This window comes from Octopus sinensis, linkage group LG2, assembly GCF_006345805.1.
Source record: "Octopus sinensis linkage group LG2, ASM634580v1, whole genome shotgun sequence".
Taxonomy (NCBI): domain Eukaryota; kingdom Metazoa; phylum Mollusca; class Cephalopoda; order Octopoda; family Octopodidae; genus Octopus; species Octopus sinensis.
Window position 1 is genome coordinate 99355479 of NC_042998.1, and position 20903 is coordinate 99376381.

At 36.0% G+C, this 20903-nt stretch overlaps 1 protein-coding gene across 1 annotated transcript in view; it reads left to right on the forward strand.

Moving 5' to 3' along the window:
* The first annotated feature begins 3936 nt into the window (after window positions 1-3936).
* The window catches only part of LOC115223219 (DCC-interacting protein 13-alpha), a 66357-nt gene continuing 49390 nt past the window's right edge, over window positions 3937-20903 (forward strand). Inside the window, exon 1 of the mRNA XM_029793703.2 lies at window positions 3937-4168. Coding sequence (XP_029649563.1) covers window positions 4115-4168 — 54 coding nt within the window. The 5' untranslated portion in view covers window positions 3937-4114. The remainder of the gene's footprint in view (window positions 4169-20903) is intronic.

Genomic DNA, 20903 nt, shown 5'->3' on the forward strand with positions numbered 1-20903 from the left:
ATCACCCACTACACTCACGGAGTGGTTGGCGTTAGGAAGGACATCCAGCCGTAGAAACATTGCCAGATCAGACTGGGCCTGGTGCAGCCTTCTGGCTTCCCAGACCCCAGTTGAACCGTCCAAACCATGCTAGCATGGAAAGCGGATGCTAAATGAAGATGATGATGATGTTGTTGTTGTTGTTATTAAGGCAATGAGCTGGCAGAATCGTTAGTATGCCAGGTGAAATGCTTAGCAGTATTTCATCTTTTGCTACATTCTGAGTTCAAATTCCACTGAGGTTGATAAATTAAGTACCAGTCAAGTGCTGAGTTCGATGTGATCAATTGTCCCCTCCCCACAAAAATCCAAGCCTTGTGCCTATAGTAGCAAGGATTATTATTATTATTATTATTATTCCTTCGTAACACAGTGTAGGTAAAAATGCACCAGAGTCTTTAGTCATCTGTCAAGTCACAACTAGGACCTTAGACAGATAATACTTTCCTTAAGATGTGCGCTGTACCCAATAAGGTTGCTTTTTGCAAGACATCAATCTTGCATAGGATTTTCAGTTGCCTTAGGAAGTTTTGAAGTTTCAATGGGATTGAGCCCAATGCTCCAATCACCACTGGTATCACTTTTACATTACCCTCTCACATTCCATACAGTCATGCCATTTCCACTTTCAATTCGGAGTACTTGGTAGTTTTTTCGACCTCTTTACTCACAACATTCATATCATTTGGTATGGCTACATCAATATGACAATATCTGGCTGCTGGTGTTCAATTACATGATCCATCTGAAAATCATAGTCCTAGAGTATCATTACTTTTCCATCTTCCTGCATAACTTTACTTGGTACATGCTCATACCAGTTCTCTGTTACTTCATATTGGTATTTATGGCATAAGAGCCAATGAAGATACACACTTTATTGTGGCAGCGCTTGTATTTTTTTGTGCAAGGCTCTCACATCAACTTACCAAGTGGGTCACATTTTCCACACTCTTTCCACAGAGTCTGCATTTCTGGGTGTCAGAAGTTTTATAGATGTTATACTTCATTGAATTGGTAGCGAGAGCCTGGTCTTGTGCAGCAATGATCAGCCTTTCGGTGGTACGCTTCAAATCACCTCACTCAAGCCATGCCCATGATGCTGTATTATCCTTAACATCTTTTGTATTCGTTTCAAATTGTCCATGCATTCTCATTTCAAGGACTTCTTTTCTCTTCTCCTCAGCTCTTTGGTTAAACTCTTCCTTGCTCATCATTTCATCTGCATTTACACCCATATCTTTTGCGGCATATTACAGCAGGTCTTCATCACTATTTATCAAATACTCGGCAAGTGTTCTCCTTTCACTCCTTATACAATTGTCTATACTAAACTGTCACCATTCTTCCTTTTCATATACAGTCTGTCTATGTTTGCTTTAGAGTGTAGCACCCCATTCAGCGTCATCAACTTTCTTGTCCTTCTATCCAGTGTTGATATTTCCTCCTTAGTCCATTTGAGGATGGACACACTATATCTGACCACTGCAACTGCCCAGATATTCATTGTGGTGATCAAATTTTTGGTATTCAGGTTGGATTTCAACACCATCTTCACCCTTTTTTGATACGTCTCGCTGACCTTGACTTTCATTTCTCTGTGTAGAATTTCATCCAACTCCAAAATCCCTAAATATCTACTGTTGGGTTCACCCATGGTCTCTCCTGATGATAACTGCAATCTTCTGCAGGCTGCTTTCTTCCATCTTTTCATATTATTATTATTATTATTATCATTTTTATTATTTTAATGGAATTATGGGAGTATAATATAGTATTTTAATAACCATTTTATATTCCCGTAATAACCAATTTACTGATTGGTTTACTTCTCAAACGCGGTGGGTACTTTCTTCTAAGCCAACTTTCTCTATTCTTCCAATTCTGTCTTGACAATGGTGTTACTCCAGAACAGTGGAAAACTGCCAGTGTCATCCCTCTGTTCAAAAAAGGCGACCGCACATCGCCTGTCAACTATCGCCCCGTCAGTCTTACTAGCTGCATCGCCAAACTGATGGAATCCTGTATCAGAGAAACCCTCTGGAACTTCTGGAAGTCTCACAGCCTCATCCAGCCGTCACAATTCGGATTTATTCCTAACTCCAGCTGCTGTAATCAACTCATCGAGTTTCTTGAGGACGTTACCCAAATCACTGATCGCGGATTCTGGGTGGATGTTGTTTACCTGGACTTTGCTAAGGCTTTTAACTCTGTGCCACACAAAAGACTTATGGTGAAGCTTTCTGCGTTGGGTGTAAGAGACAAACTCTATAACTGGTTGAAGTCCTTTATTTTCAGCCGAAAAGAGGTTGTCACAGTTCTAGGACAGCACTCTTCGCCCTATGAGATGACATCTGGTGTACCACAGGGATCTGTTCTTGGCCCCCTTTTATTTGTTGCATATGTTAATGACATAGATGCCAACTTAAAGAATGCCACAGTGCTGAAATATGCAGATGACATCAAGCTGTACCTCGAAATAAAGAGGTCAAATCCTGTACACTATAGATCTCTATTGCAAGCAGACCTGGACACAATGCAGCAGTGGATCATGGACTGGCAACTCAAGCTGGCTGTGGACAAATGTACCACCATGCATTTTGGGAGGTGAAACCCAGCGTCCACCTACTCCCTCCACAACACTAGTCTCAAAAAGTCTTCATGTGAACGTGACCTGGGTGTTATTGTCGACAGTGATTTGCGTTGGACAAAACACATCACTAAAATTGTCAAGAAGGCTGAGGGTGTCTTGGCATCACTCACCAAATCCTTGGTGAGCCGCTCTCCGGCTATCTATTTGCGGCTTTATATAGCTATGGTAAGACCTCACCTGGAATTTGCATCACCGGTCTGGAACCCCTATCTTACCCAGGATATCAATCGTCTGGAAGCTGTTCAGCGACGTGCAACCAAAAGAATACCCTCCATCAGGCATTTGCCATATCCTGAACGCCTTACTTCCTTGGGCATGGACACTTTGAAACTCCGACGTCTGGCAGCTGACTTGGCAGACACCCATAAAATTATCAACCATCGTACAAACAATAACTCTGAGCACCTTTTCAAACTCCACCCATCTAACACCCGTGGACATATTTACAAAGTAAGAAAACAGCACAGCTCCCATGACTTCAGGAAACATTTTTTCACGCTGAGAGTTGCTGAAGCATGGAACAAACTGCCAGCATCAGTTGTTAGTTGTCGGAGCACTGCATCCTTCAAAACTTCCATGCTTCCTGAGATTCGCCAACACTACACTTGATTTTCTCCCCTCCATACACACACAAGCATGTATCTGACTCATACATTGTTCGCTTTCCAGACATTTCTACATTACTGCATGTACTTTATATGCACTTTCTGACAAGTTGTGGTGCACCTGAGCACTGTATACAATAATTTCATTATATATTATTATATTATATCAGAAGTCAAGAAAAACCTCAGTAAGCAACAGAAAAGCCAAAAAGAATAGAATGACATGAGCGCTTTGCTACTGGAAGTGTTAAAGTATCACATCTGGAGCCCATACCATACTATTCCTTTTGGCCTTTTCTGATGATTGCCAGAGTTTTTCTCAGTTCCTAGTATGAAACCAGTTGGTAAATTGGTTGTTATGAGAATATAATATTGTATTTATTAATAATGATATACCCACTCTATTAACCTATGCATGAGTGCCTGTATATTCTGACTCATTGATTTTAAAACAACTCCAATTTATCTTCAAATTATTTCTGAGAAATAAAATGTAATAAAATTCAAATTCTAAGAGATGTTAGTACTTTCGTGGTTCCATAGTAATTTTGAATATGCCATTTGTTTATCGTTCTGCGATACTGTGATACTGCGAATGTGTACTACGCGTACCTGTTAGTGAGAGTGAGACAGAGTGAGAGAGAGCAAGAGATATAGCAAGAAAGCGAATGCTCGATAGAGAGAGAGAGATAGACAGAGAAAGTGAGAGAGAGAGCGCGAGAGTGAGCGCGAGAGCGAGAGAAGAGTCGTCTATCAACACCAGTTTCTCACACCGGACTATTACAATTTTAATCAAAATAGTTGACAATTTGTTAAAATGCCTGGAATTGCAAAGTTACACTTGGAGGACTCATTAGAGGGCGGTCCACAGGTAGGAACGTAAAATGTTTCTTAACATTTTTTTGTAATTATCATTTCTCCTTCGTAACCTTATTCGTTCAGTATGTCAGTTTGGTAATGCATTTTGTAAATACTTTTGTTTTGTTTGTTAGGTTAGTTGCTTGCTTTTAGCCTTTTCAAATTTGTTTGTTTATTTAATTGGATTTGGAACGAAGGAAAATATGGCCTCTTGGAGTAATAATAAATAATAATAACGATAACAACAACAATATATTTGTCGAATTTTGTTTCTGATAACAGCAACTTAATGTTCTGAAAAAATATGTGGTAGTTCACTAAACTGAAGAACTAGTTAGTGTCACGTCTGTTTCATATATTGATCTAATTTGTCCTCCTCTTACACAAGTTGATCGACAGGCAGCATTTGCCTAATTTAGTCTGGGACACGGAAGGAGAGAGAGGGAGACAGTGTATTAAGTTCAATTGGCGAGACAGGGGTAGAAATGGCTGCTGTTTGGCCATGGTGCCCGAATACCCAAAATGACAATATTTCTAAAACTTTTTATACGTTGGCTTCGTTCTGCCAACGAATGCAGTGGTTGACACAACATTGTAGCTTTGTTATTGATTCCCCCGAGGAGAAGAGATTGCCAACAGTTGCTATTATTTAATAATATATAGATTTTCGGGAAGAGAGGCGATATGAGAAAAGAACAGTATATTTAATTTTTGCATCGAACTTTGTACATAGATATGAATGCATTCATGCAGGTCTTTGTATATTTATATATTACATGCACAGATGCAGGAGACATCATTACATTGATAGGAGAGATAATTCTTTGAAACTACAATAATGTATCTATGTCTAACACAAACACACGTACACACTCGCGCGCCCGTATGCATATGTGTGTGTTTACATATATATATAATATATATATGGGTGTGTACATAAGCTATTCGTAGTGTACGTGGGTTAATTTGACAAAAGGCCTTTAGTCTAACTTATCAGTGCACAGTAATTAGAAACGGGTTAAGATTTGTAGTTGATAATTCTCTGATATTCAAATGTAGCTTTTACATGTTATCTAAACCAAACATTCGTATGGTTACGATCCAACTTGTTACAGAATCAAAAACAAGAATTGTTTTATAGACAATATCTTTAAATTTGTTTTTTTCCTGTGTAATTGAATATTTGTTCGAATTCATTCAACATTTTCTGTATTTTGTATTCTCTTTTTTATTTTATTTTGATATTTCATATAAAACAATTTGCCGTAATTCAATGTAAGTTTATCTGAAGTGTCATATCTCATTTTCGCACAGTCCAATTTCAAACAGAATGTTGATACATTTGGGGAAAGAAATTATTCCAATGTCATCTGATATTTTGAAAACACACACACACACTTTTATTAAACATTGTTTTCCACTGGGGTCATTCACTCTTCGAAGATTAGCATTGTCAGCTTGCGTGCATTATTTCGATTTTTCATTTCTTTTGGTAACTACTGGCAATTTTCATGTTACGCGACATCCTTATACAGCAGCAGAACTAATTAAGGAAAAACCCGTATATTATCCTCCATAAACAAACAACAGACTTATGCTTGTCCACTTCTCCCTGAGCCCTATCACTCAATGGGGTTTAGTGCTTGTTGAATCAAACTTCTCTTGCGTTGCATTATAAGGCACAAAAACCTTTTATAGACCAGTTAACAATTTCTGACATTCTTTTACATCTTGGATCACTCATCTTTAAGGATCCAAAAATAGTTTTGTTTTTTGCTTGTTTTTCTCTCACCCATTTGTATAGGTTTAAAAGTTAATGAATAGACCATTTTGGCATATGAATTATCAATGCTATCCATTATACTAATGGCCATTGTTTCAGTTTCATGGTATTTAGCTCTCTTATTATTCCGAAATATCGAACTGATGTCCTCTTTTATCTTGATTTTATCATTTTAATGACGACTAAAAACAAAAACAAAAAAAACAAAGAAAATATCAGTCAAATATCAAACTTAGTCAAGAATGTCAATTTTTGAAAAAATATGTTACACTCCTCCAAACATACTTCTCTCTTTTTCTCCCTCTCTCTCCTTCTCTCACACACACGATGAGAGAGAAAGAGAGGAGTTTGTGTGGGTTTTCTGGCACATAAATGAAATTAGGCATCAAATCTGAAATACACCGTTCTTTCTCATGGCCAAATTACCTTTTTTCTTCTTTTTATCTTTTGTCTTGTTACAACTGTCAAACAGTGTCAACGTGTTGCTAATGATACAAACTTTAATCTGTCTCCTTCAAAACGAAATTAGTCTACAGCTGCCTATCTACCATGTTCCTCATTATAATGTAGTCACTCCAAAACATTTGTTCCTGAGACATTGTGTCAAATTCGTCTTATATCAATACTCAGCCATCCTCCTCCCTACAGATTTATTGATTATTCTCTATTTCTTTCAACCTTAAAAGTAAAGTGCAATACTTACAGCTTTTCATTCTCATAGAACATCATCAATTTAAATTTGAATTTCTTAGCTGGCATTTACTTGTCTGAACAAGTCCATATTAATTTAGAATACTACAATCTATCCGACCTTGAAGACATAATTTTTCTCTGTCTGTCTCCTCTTCTGTGTGTGTGTGTATATATATATATATATATATATATATATATATATAAAGGAAAAGATCCTATATATATAATTTGTGTCTTCCTTGTCTCTATATGTCCAGTATATTAATTGCTTTATTCTGTTCTATCAATTATACAAAATTTCTAAACATTTGAAATATATAAATTAATATTGTAATTTATCCTAAATATTATGGTACATGAGAGAATATATGCACCTTTAGAAGCATGGTTTTTCATTAGCAAACTCTCAGCTTTACTTAATATATATATGCACTAAGTTTCATAGATAATAAATTGATATTGAATCAGTTAGAATATTCATGTAATCTAACATTTTTAAAGAATACTTATTAAAGAAGCAACTATATATATATATATATATATAATATCATTTTGGATTCATTTTCAGAAAAATATTTATAAAATCTTTTAGATCATCATGAATGTCTGAGTTGTAAATGTTAGCTTTATATCTCTTGTTACACATTTGAAATAAAAACAAATTCCTCAATCATCTCCTTAATTGGCTCTCTTCAATATGTTGTTTGAACTAATACACATGAAAAATAAATGAATATTTTAGAATGTGATTGTTGGAACAAAGAATTCATAATTTTTTGGGGAAATATACTATGGTTTTAGATATACTTTCTAGTTTGCTCAATATTTATGTTTAACAACTTGATATATTACTAGCTGTGGAAACGTCAAGAGGCTTTAAGTTTCAGATTTATTAGTAATAATAGCATCATTGGTTTCTTAGTTAGGCAAACAGCCAAGTTTTATATGAGAAGGTTACATAGTTGAATTGAATCAGTGTAGTTCAGGTACTTGTCTTATTGACCCAAGAGAGATAAAAGGTAAAATTGTTTTTGACAGGGCTGTAGTCCTGTTTGTGGAGGGATAAAACTAATTACCTTAAAGTTTTTGCCTTAACAGCAAGAATGTCACCTTGATAATACTAATAATAATAATAATAATAATCCTGTCTAGGTAGAAGGCCTGAAATTTTGGGGAAGGGGGCTAGTCAATTGCATTTTGTCCCAAGTACTCAACAGGTACTCAGTTCATTGATCTGAAAAGGATGAAGGATAGAGTTTTGACCTCAGAGGAATTTGAACCCAGAATGTAGAGATAGATGCATTACTGCTAAACATTTTGTTCTGCATGCTAATGATTCTGCCCACTCACTGCTTTAATAATAATAATAATAATAATAATGATAATGATAATATTGATTTCTTACCTTGGTAAAATAATGCAGGCTTTTTTGGGGAAGGGTGTGGTACATTTGGATGTAATCAATTGAATTGACATAAGAGGAATAATTGGAAAAGCTGACCTTTGCAGAATTTGAACTCAGCTAATGCGGTATCCGTTTTGCTAACTTGTTGACTTGATAACATTAACATTGCTATCATGTTAACTTTTTAGGTAATTTTGATTGTAGGCCATTCCTCCAGTTTGTGCAGCTCTTTAACAGACTTTGCTGTTACCAAGAACATCCAGTTATTGCCTTGAGATTAATGTTCGTTTAGGCGTGGTTTCATGGCATTACTTAAAAGAGAAATATATCACATCCTTAATAGGATTCTAGGGGACATTAACAGAAGATCTGGCTCCTATTCTTGACAGTTAGCAATGACATGCTAGAAATAGCAGCCAAATCTGCTCCAAATTAACCCTTACTACCTTAAAAAAAAAATCAACATTTTTATTCTTTTCATAATCAATTTAGCAGAACAAATGAATTTGTTTGCATTTATTTGGAATATGAAATCTAATAAGTAAAACTATGACATCAAATGGAGAATAACCTTTCCAATAGGCTATGTATGCCTTGTATTTTTGAATGTTATGAAATATTTTCCCCCCTTCTTAATCACCATTCAGTGTTGGTGTCTTGTGTGCATAAACAATTTAAATGCTCAAATATTTTAAACCGTTTATCTGAGAAAATAGTAGAAAATAATCAATGAGTGAATTTTCCCTTCCAATTGATCTCTGCTCAAATATTTCACCAATGTGAAAGTTTTAATAACAGGAAGACCACATGCTAGCCCATTGATTTCTTTCAGTTCACTCGTTTTCTTTTAAGATTTTAAATTTGCCTTTTACTCTGTTCCCTTTGCATATTTCTCCCATACTTCCATTTTCCCTTAACTGCTAACTAACATATATGCAATATTTTACAAATACTTCTTCATTCCAATCTGATGTTTCAAAAGATGAAACTTCTGTAAATTGTAATCATCAACTAACATATATAAAACAGGAAAGTAGAAAATTTTTGGCATTATTTAATCTCCATTACACATGTTTCTTTTGCAAATAAGAATTACAAAGATTTACATATTAGATAGACATATAAAGAATTTCATATTAGAAAATCGTCAGAATAATTTTATGTATTCTTCATTAGTTGGAATAAGAATATCTTTTTATACTTTTTACCACTTACAAATGTTAACCTCTAAAATCGAAAAAATACATTTGGATTTTTCTCTAAAGGATAATTCTTTTCCATCTAACATCCACTTTCCATGCTGGCATGAATTGGATGGTTTGACTGAGAACTGGCAAACTGGGAGGCCACACCAGACTATATAAAATGATTCTGTCCAAAGATTTTCTTATAGCAAATTCTTTACATGTCTATCTAACATAATTCATTTTCTAATAGGAATTACAAAGATTTACATGTTAGATAGACATGTAAGGAATTTCCTATTAGAATATCTTCGGACAGAAGAATTTTATATAATTATCTTTAGATGGAAAAGAATATCCTTTAGAGGAACATCCAAATGGAGAATAAATAATATCCTGTTTTGTTATACAATAAGTCTGCAAATAATATTTCCAAAATTCTCAATTTTAGTATGTATTTTGACTAACATACAGCAGTTACCATAGATACATACTGGTTGTAATAAAGGAATAAACATATGTGCTTCAAAAGGAAACAGCTGGGATGTGCCCTAACTACCTATAGAACTAACATATTTATGTATTCGTATATATATATATATATATATATATACACACACACACACACACATACATATACACACACACACAAACACACATATACATACACATACATATGAGTGTATTTGTGTTTATGTGTGTGAATTTTTTTTTACTTGACATACTGCTGTGAAAAGCCTTCATTTCTCAAATATATTTGAACTAGTTATGTGTGTGTGTGTGTGTGTATACACACTCACACAAGGCGTAGAAGTGGCTGTGTGGTAAGTAGCTTGCTTACCAACCACATGGTTCCGGGTTCAGTCCCACTGCGTAGCACCTTGGACAAGTGTCTTCTACTATAGCCTCAGGCCAACCAAAGCCTTGTGAGTGAATTTGATAGATGGAAACTGAAAGAAGCCCATTGTGTATATATATATATATATATATATATATATATATATAATATATATATATATATGTGTGTGTATGTATGTATGTGTGTGTATATGTTTGTGTCTGTGTGTCCCCAACATCACTTGACAACCAGTGTTGGTATGTTTACATCCCCGTAATTTAGCGGTTCAGCAAAAGAGACCAATAGAATAAGTATTAGGCTTACAAAGAATAAGTCCTGGGGTCAATTTGCTCGACTAAAGGCAGTTCTCCAGCATGGCCACAGTCAAATGAGTGAAACAAGTAAAAGAGATATATATATATAATCATTATTTAATATCTACTTTCCATACTGGTATGGATGAGTATGGTTTGACAGGTTTGACTGGTATGGTTTGACAGGTGAGCCAGTGGACTGCACCAAACTCCACTGTCTGCTTTAGTATGATTTTTATGGCTGGTTGCCCTTCCAAATGCCAACCACTTTACAGTGTATACTGGGTGCTTTTCCCATGGCATTGACACAAGTGAAGGCACCAAGTAACTCACAGAACAAAAACTTCTCTATGTTCGTGTGTGTGTGCCGCCTGACTGGCACCCATGTCGGTGGTACGTAAAAAGCACCATTTAAGTGTGGCCAATTCCAGTGCTGGTGGCACATAAAAAGCACCATTCAAGCGTGGTCATTGCTAATCCCGCCTGACTGGCTCCCATGCCAGTAGCATGTAAAAAGCACCATTCCAGCGTGGTCGATGCCAGTACCGCTTGACTAGCCCTCGTGCTGGTGGCACGTAAAAGGCACCCACTACACTCTCGGAGTGGTTGGCATTAGGAAGGGCATCCAGCTGTAGAAACTTTGCCAGATCAGATTGGAGCCTGGTACAGCCTCCTGGCTTGCCAGCCCTCAGTCAAACCATTCAACCCATGCCAGCATGGGAAGCGAACATTGAATGATAATGATGATATATACATATGCCACTCTTGTCTATTTAATATATTATTGTCTGTCTATTGTACTGTCTTCTAGTTTGTACTTACTCAGGGAATGAGAGGAAATTTTAGATCTGTCCATGCTCAATATTCACCTACCACTTATCTATATCTTTCTTCTCCTCTCTCTCTTCTATCACAATGCTTGAGTTATGAAGGATTGCATTAAATCAATTCCTTTCCTTCATCTCACTTTGTTTATTGACATTCGTCATTCTCTTGCCGTCATTGTCTTGACTATTTATTACTCATTCTCTCTCTTATTAGCTCACCATCTGCAGGTTATTGTTATCAATATCAATCACACTCTATTGCCACCAACCGTTTCTGCACCACATAAAGAAACACTGGTGATGGTACCATGTAAAAAGCACCATGTAAAAAGCACTGGTGATGGTACTACATAAAAAAGCACTAGTGCTGGTGCCATGTAAAAAGCACTGGTGCTGGTGCCACATAAAAAGCACCCAGTACAATCTGTATAGTGGTTGGCATTAGGAAGGGCATCCAGCTATAGAAACTGCCAAGACAGACAATGGAATTTGGTGCGCTTCCTGGCCTTGTCAGTTCCTGTCAAACTGTCCAACCTATGGTAAACAAACTTTGATGATGATGATGTTCATCATTCATTCTCTTATATAGAATATATAGCTGTAAGAGTGTTTCTTTGTAATTACTGTTTCTCTCTTATTACACTTTGCCATTTCTCTCTCTCTCTCTCTCACACTCTCTTTTTACCTTCTAGCTCTGTCTCTCCTAAATTTCCCTCCTCTACCACACTGTTACCCTAATCACTTTGTTTTCTCCCACCATATTCTCACTTCTTTCTCTCTCTCTCTCCAGATCATCTCCTGCAAATACCTTCTCTTCTATTCACTCTCTTGGTTACATTTCCCTAGTTGAATGGAGACAATATAAAAGAGTAAGAACTCTTTTATCTTGTAGAGTACAAGGGAGGTGTTGGTTGGTGTTAAGTAGTTGGTGAATGAGTAAAAACAATGTAAGGTCAAGCAGATCATTGAGGCTTGTCTTTTTGAGAACATGGCAGCATCTCTAGTGCTGGTGCCATTATAATATTCACATAGTACACTCTCTATAGTGACTGATGTTAGGATGGGTAGCCAGCTGAAGAAACTATGCCAAAAATAGAATGTATGTGTAAGGTGTGGTCTCTTGACCTATCTAGATGGACAGTAACAATGCATAAGGCTGGGATAACTTGTCCAACCAATATTAGCTTGTGAAGTGGGTGTAAAATGATGTTGATGATGATGATTATCATTTTTACGTCCATTTTTTCCATTCTGGCATTGGTTTTGCACATACACACAGACGCACACACACTCACACACTTGCATGCACGTGCATATCTAACCCATGTCTAATGTGTATGCATGTATGTATGCATGTGTTTGTTTATCTTTACAATGGTCTCAAACCAGTACTGTTTCTGTGATATCCTCTTATATCTCCTAATGCAACAGTTAAAATAAGTAGCAAACTGTATGATCAAATAACTTCTTGAAGGCCAGGCTACAACATGACCACAACCTAATGACTGAAAGCAATGAAAGAACATTTTTGACTAAGAACATTTTTCATGCTTTGCTCTGCAACAATTATGGAGTTATAACTTCTGTAAAGAACATGCAAATTTAACAAATGAATGATTATAATTTTGACCTAATTCAGTTTCACTCAGCTTCAGAGTGGTTAAAACCACAACTGTTCTCTGTCAAGCTGTTAATATATATTTACATTACATTTGTATATTACTACCTTCTTTGTTAATATATCAGTTAATATTCAGAATAAATCAACTGATGATATATAGTTGGCAGTTAATGTACAAGGAAAATTACATATGAATTTATTTATTATGATTTTCTCAGTTATCAGTTTCATGTATTGTAATTCTCACGCTCACTTAATAAGTTTTCTCTTGGACAAGCACATATATGTTACGAGTTATTGTTACCATTGCAACTATATAATCAGTTGACAAATGTTTTTTCTTTACCAAATTTATACATTCAAATTATCATCCCCATCTTTTACCATCTGTCTTCCTTGCTGGCATAGGTTGGCTGGTTCAACAGAATCCATTATGATGTAGGAACATGTGCTCCAATGTCTGCTTTGACATGGTTTCTATGACTATTGCTTTTAATGCCGAAAACTTTACAGAATATATTTAGCCTTTTTTTTCTGGTACCAATGCTACTATGTAGCTCACAAGACTAACATCCCCTTCGACTGGGTGGGATTTGGTAGAGAGGGAGGTGGATTTATGCTAGGTGATGTTAAAGTATGAAAGAAAGGACTGGAGCAAACTTTTTGTTGTAGAGGAGATTCTTGGCTACTCTCATTATACAAGAATGGGTGTGAGTAATCAAGGTGAAACAAAAAAGAGAAATAAAGATGGTGTGTACAAGGTGTTGGAGTGAACCTTTGAGGTGAAAGATGGTTAGAGATGAGGTAGAAGCAGGTGGTGATTATAATAAATGATGAACAAAGGCGGAAGGGTAGTTGATGATATATATATATATGAGTTAGAGGAAGGTAGAGAAGAACAGGTGATGACTGGTTGGACAGAAAGGGGTGAAGAGTAACAGAATAGTAAGAATGCAGTAGACAGGAAAAGGATGAGGGAAAGAGAGATAATGTGTTGGTGGGTAGGCTTTTAGAGTTTGAGGGAGAGACAAATGTAGTGTGTGGGTAAAGTGGGAAATGTATGGTGATAGGGTAAGTCGACAGAGAGTGGTTCAAAGAAGAGATAATTTGGTAGCCCAGAAAGATCCGTATAAAATGGGATTGGAGAGGGACAATGGTAGGATGTTGAATGAAGTGGTTCCTGGTAGTGAGAAAGAAAACTGATATTGAGAAAGAAAACTGATATCACAATGTATTTCTGCTCTTACTGAACTATGCAGCAGAATATAGCAGTTAGGCAAATGATGAAAGGATCAATAACAAAGAGATGATAGGGAGAAGGCTTGAGGAGAAAACTGGGCAAGGAACCCAGTTTTGCATATACACATTATGCTACAGTTTTGCCAAGATGTGTAATTTATTTTGAGCACCACATATCACTAATCACTCTGTTTTTTTTTTTTTTTTTGTTATCTTATCTGTGATGTTTAAAGTTCAGAGATCAGACTTCACTACTTTACCCTGTGTCTTTCTTGTTCTCTCTCTTCCACAAACTCTACCCATATTAAGCTGTCAGCACTTTTATATACAGCTACCCTTATCCACACACATCACACACACACATACACTCACACACACACACACACACACACACACACACACACACACACACACACACACACACACACACACACACACACACACACACACACATATACATAGCTGTCCTTATCCATACACATCACATATATATCCCTTGCACATTACATTTGATTCCACTTATACCCAATTTTCTCTCTCAGCTCATTTGTTCTTTGTTGTTCATGCACTCAGATATTGCACATCCAATGGAGCATGCTAGCTTCATTCCTTTCTAGTCTTCTCAAGTCCTCTGCATTCAGGGTCTATATCGCACAATCATGTAGCATTGCTATTTCTATATAAGCATCATGCAATCTATCTTTCACTCCAAGAGAGAAATCTTTTATTACCAGTTTAAGTAATAGCTTGCTGAACTTTCTCCATGTTATCCTTTTTCTAGCAACTACACTTTCAGAACATCCTCTTCCACTATTAATTAAGTTACTTAGGTAAAAGAAGCTATCTCTTACATGTAAGGATATTCCCGCAGATTTGAGAAAGTCTGTTTCCTGTGTGTTCTTAGTGCTTAGTGCTCCTGCACATTTGCCACATACAAATTCTACATTCTCTGTTAACCTGCCTGTGGTGCCTCTGCACCTCTTGTGTGTCCATAGTTTGCATTTGATACACCATATGGAACTTCTACCTTTGAGCAAGCCATTTCCTTGATGGAAGTTCTGTCTGTTTTCCTACTTATTAAAACTTTGGTCTTTGCTAAGTTAACTTTGAGGCCCTTTGATTCCAAGCTTTGTTTCCACACCAGGAATTTCTCTTGTCTAGTTCTACTACAGAGTCAGCTATAAGAACAAAGTCATCAACATTTGGCATTTCCCATAGGTAACCAATCTTAAGCTCCTGTGATGAATATGGTGGGGACTATGGTAAATAGAAAAGGACTGAGAATGAAGCCCTCATGAAATTGTACCTGCACACTAAATTTGTCTAGTACTTACTAAATTTCACAATATTGACAGCACCTCCATGCATGGTTTATATGGCTCTCACTGCCATTTGTCTGTCCCTAGCTTCCCCAGTGACCACTTTAGAAGGCTTACTCCAGGTTAACAAATGCTAAATATAGTCGCTTACTTTTAGCTAAATAGTTTTGTAGGGGCTTCACCAGGAAGAGAGCATCCATAGTACTTTTCCTTGGTACCAAACTAAACCAAACCAAACTGTTTCTCATCTAGTCTAACTCTGTAATTAATCAGGCTGCAATTTTACCATAACTTTCTTGACCTGGTACATCAATGTGATACTTCTGTAATTTCCTCTTTAGGACAAATCCTTTACCCTTATAGCAGTTATGATACAGCTACATCACTCATGGATATGACATCTTCCTCTACAACCTGATTAACTATATGAGTGACTATGCTATATCTTATTCCACCAGATATTTTAATCCTTAACTGCTTTATTTGTCATGCTGCTGTCAACTAGAACGCTTGAACTCTTTGTTAGGTCCATATTGGGAAGATCTTTCTCCCATGCATTTTCCACATTTAATTGCCTTTTTGTTGGAGCACTTTCATTCTTCTTTCTCTTCAGGATCACTGAGTACAAGTATGCCATTATCTATTTGTATACACCTCTCAACTACAATGTCTCAATTTTCTCTGATACATTGCTTTACAGTCTGGAATGTGTCATGTTTCTGGTTTTCATGCTGTGGAACATTTGCAGACCACTTACTTTCTGTTTCTACCTTTGCTATATAAACCTGTCACCTAGCTCGTTAGCGACCTATTATAATTCTCTACTAACTCCATTCTTTCAGTCTTTCAAAGCATGTTTGTTTGCTTTTATCGCTTTGTCTATCTCACTGTTTTACCACCTCATCACCCTTGTTCTGGTTGAAATTTTGCATCAGTCACAGATCTGGTCTGTAGCCCTCAGTCAGTTGTCCCATCTCTATCTCTGCTCCTTCTTGACAAATGTTTCAACTAATACTTTTAAAAATTTCTGATTGTTCAATAGATCTTTAAACTTCCACATCTTCCTTTTCCAGATTTGTTTGTGTCTCTGAATCCTTCCAGCTCTAAGTCTGAAGTCACTAACTACTCACTTATGTTGATTTGTGCATTCTTTATCAGGGAAGGACTTTACATTTACAACCATATATCTTGTTTTCTAGAGAGAATGTAGTCAATCTGGCTTGTGTGTCTGATGGATTGAAAGGTGATCAGGTGACTGACTGGTTTCCTAAAGTTAGTGTTGCAGATTGTCAGGCCATTTGTGTTACTTCAACAGCTTTGTTTCCTCCTCATTTTCAGAATCAAAGCTATAGTCTACATATTTACCATGGAATCCAGTAGAGTGCTGTCCAACATGCTTGTTAAAATCACCAATCATAATAAAAAACAAAAAAAATAACAATGCTATTGTCATTCACTTCCAAGGATTCTGCAAAATGTGTTCTTTTGTTCATCTACCAGTTCTGACTGAGAAGCACATGCAGAGAAAAATGTTGCTAGTATATTTTCCAAGACTGGTCTAAGCTTCATTATCCTATTGCATTCTCTGATTACTTTGATGACTTTATTTACCCATTTCTCTGCCAGAAGTTTGCCCACTCCTCACACCATTATTATTGCTTACTAAGAAGAATTTATATCTTTATTCTTTGTCTGTGAGAAACCTAGCTGAGACTCCTCTCTGTTGTTCCTTTTGAATGTAGCACATGACTACATGACTCCATTTTAATATTTCAACAGGTTTATCCAGCCTGCTATTCATTGTGGCTACTCTAAAGTTGTGGGATTGACAAGGAGATTGTGTGAATAACTGAGAGTTAGCTTTCATCATCTGAAAAGGTTTGCACAAACATTTACCTGCAAGCTGAAGGTTCTTACACATGTCCAGATTATACATGTATTATACAATTATGACTCATCAAGTGGTGGTGATAGTGATTGAGCAGTAACGATTCAAATTACATACTCTGTATATAAATTAGCTTATTATTTTGGCAATATTTTGGTAGTTTGAAATATTGTCTTATACACTAAATTATGTGGTATTTATGGCAAGTCTCAAAGGTTTTATAAATTATTTTTGTGATCCAGTTTAATCTGTCCATTTTATTTGTCTCAGTTATTAAAATATTATCACTGTTTGTATTTGTCAAATCCTAATCCCACCTCTAGGGGATTTGATCAGCTCTAACTTTGTTAAAGGGACTACGAACAAATAAGTACAAGAATTATTATTTTACAGTATAACATTTATTGTTTTTACCTTTTTCACATTCTTTTTTAAAACAAAGTTGTGGTTTGTTTGAGTGATGTTAAAAGAAATTACAAGCTAGGCTCAAAGTAGGTATGGTTTGATATATGGCTAGTTATCTTGTTAACAATTTAATGCTTGTTTATTTTATGGTGTCCCTGATATTTTGACATTGTTAGAAATAGCATGTCATGGCTTGTAACACTGCAAAACTGATAGAAAGTTGTGAAACACAGGGTAATATAAACATAAGTCATTTTAATCTATTGATTAAATCTGAGTACTGAAGAACACATTCATACTTGCATTAATATATATATATATATAAAATGCATATATATATATATATATATATAATGCATATATATATATATATATATACACACACACACAATGATGCATACATATATGTGCATGCTACATATCATCTTCATCTGTCTTTCATACTGGCATAGATTGGATGATTTGCTAGGAGCTGGCAAGCCAGAGGACTACACTAAACCCCAATGTCTGTTTTGACATGGTTTTTATGGCAGGATGCCCTTCCTAATGCCAACTTCTTTACAGAATGGACTAGGTGCTTTTTATGTGGAACCAGTACAGCCAAACATGCATTCATCCTTTCATTTATTCATTTGTTTTAGTAGAGTGATGCTGGTTGGTTGAGATCTTTTAAAACTTGTTGGGTCCTTTCTACACTGGTGAGATTGGTGCTATTACTGTTCCTCTTGAAGTTTTGTTAGACAACACTTGGGGAAAATATGAGCAGAGAAGGAATTTAATAGAGCTGATGTTCTGGAAAGATAGGACTGAGTGTAGTGATTAGTGCAGTTTTAGGATTATGGTTGACACAACAAGGATGATGAGGAAGGAGAGCAGAATGGTTGGGCCTGAGTGGAGGTGGCACGAGTCAAGCCAGCTGCACAGAACAAAGGCTATTATAGTATTAGTGGAAAAGGAAGATGGAGGAGACAACTTAGCTGTGGGCTGGAGTCTAGAGTATATCTGTAAGTGACTTCATGCTAATAAATAAGGTGACCTTTTCTGGGTGTGGTTTAGGATGCCTATGTGTGCAGCAGCAGCATTGTTGCAAATGTGAGAACAATATTCCATTGCAGGCTTCACCTGAGCATTGTATATTGTCAATAATTGTTGGGAGATGAAGTAACTTCTGACCCTGAAGAGAAGGGTCATTCATTGGGATGAGATCCTAGCTATGCTAAGAATGTACTTTCACTAGGAAGGAGATCCTTGGTGATTGTGACATTTTCTTCATATTCCATGTGGGAGAAAATAACCTTCAGGGAATTAACAGTCAATATTGTTAGGGATATAGTACATACCAATCTAAACAGTTAATGCTGATTAATATTGAAAATGTTAATTGATATTTTCTTTGATTGAACAGCCCTATAGCATACAAGTAGTCTGTTGAATGGTTCTATATTTAAGAGATGAGGAATTATTTACATTTGACGGATATTTGTCCTCATCTTGTTTGTTGTTAACACAATGTTTCGACTGGTATACCCTCCAGCCTTCATCAGGTATCTTGGGGAAATTTTGAACCTGGGTTCTCATTCCTAAGATACTTTGCGATGTTGTTGTTGTTATTATTATTATTATTATTATTATTATTATTATTATTATTCAGGTCACTGCCTGGAATCGAACTTGGAATCTTGAGGTTATTAGTCTGCACTCTTAACCACTACACCATATGCCCATGGGCTACTAACCCCAAGATTCTGAGTTCGATTCCAGGCAGTGACCTGAATAATAATAATAATAATAATAATAACAACAATATCGAAAAGTACCTTAGGAATGAGAATCCAGGTTTGAAATTTCCCCAAGACACCTGATGAAGGCTGGAGGGTATATCAGCTGAAACATGTTAACAACAAACAAGATGAGGACAAATATCTCTCAAATGTAAATAATGTAAATAGTCTGTTGAATGTTTAGGCATGATCAACTTTTCCATAGCTCTGGAAAACTGCATGATTTCTTGGTGATAAAATGATTGCTATCTCTAGCAGGTCAAGGGAATGATAGACATTTCATTGTTGGCTCTTGTTACTGTTTATTTTGCTGTTGCTACTGCTGTGACTGTGATTAATGTAAAACTTTATTTATTTATCTGTTTATTTATTTTTGCATAGGCACGATATCTATTATTCTTGAGAATGGGTAAATGGAAAGTTTTGATATTCTTGTTATCATTTTCAAGAACATCAAAGATATAAATAAATAAATAAATATCTAACTAAAACTTGAAACCAAGATATAATGTAGTTGAAGACTGTTTTAGCTAAATTTTCTGCTGTCTTCTCTTAGTTATTTGATCTTTTACAAGATTAATTTTGCTGATTATATGCTCTGGTTCTACATATAAATGGGAAAAGCTTGTAGAATTTTACATAATTATACATATGTTAATTTGAATGGGTAAACCAATAAAAATATTCAATGTAGAACACAAACATGGAAGATGATGTTTATAGCTTAGAAATGCTTTACTCTAGGTGACTTAGAAATGTAATTACGTTAATCCTGAGTTACATCACATCTGGAATATCTTGTAGCCCTCTATAGTTCATCTGTGTGTGATCTCTCACCACTTCAGTAATTATTTTATACTCATAAACACATACGCACATAGATTTATCTGTGTTGATATAACTTACTTATTATTAGTTAGCACAAAGTAGAAACTTACCATTGCATAACATGCAATGTTAGACAAAAGTGTGCATCTCAGAAATCAAGGAGTCTCTCTAGGTTAAGTCACTATATTGAGAGGTTACAGCTCTGGTACTACAGGCATGTGGTTAGAATGCCGCACTCTTAACCACTATATGCCCATCGGCTACTAACCCCAAGATTCTGAGTTCGATTCCAGGCAGTGACCTGAATAATAATAATAATAATAACAACAACAACAACAACAACAACAACAACAACAACAACAACAACAACCTTAGGAATGAGAACCCAGGTTCGAAATTTCCCTAAGACATAGGTTCTTCAAGCCAAGCCAACTAGCAGTTGACATACGAGTTGGCTACATCAAGATAGTTGGATAATATCCATAGTCTCAGCTGGTCATACTTAGAAATCCAGAAGGTAAGCGGGATCTTTACCCTTTGAATGGCAGATTGAGAAATTAATTTTTTGTAACTAAAATATAAACTTTTCTCAACAACACAATGAGTAAAAGATGTTTTATATG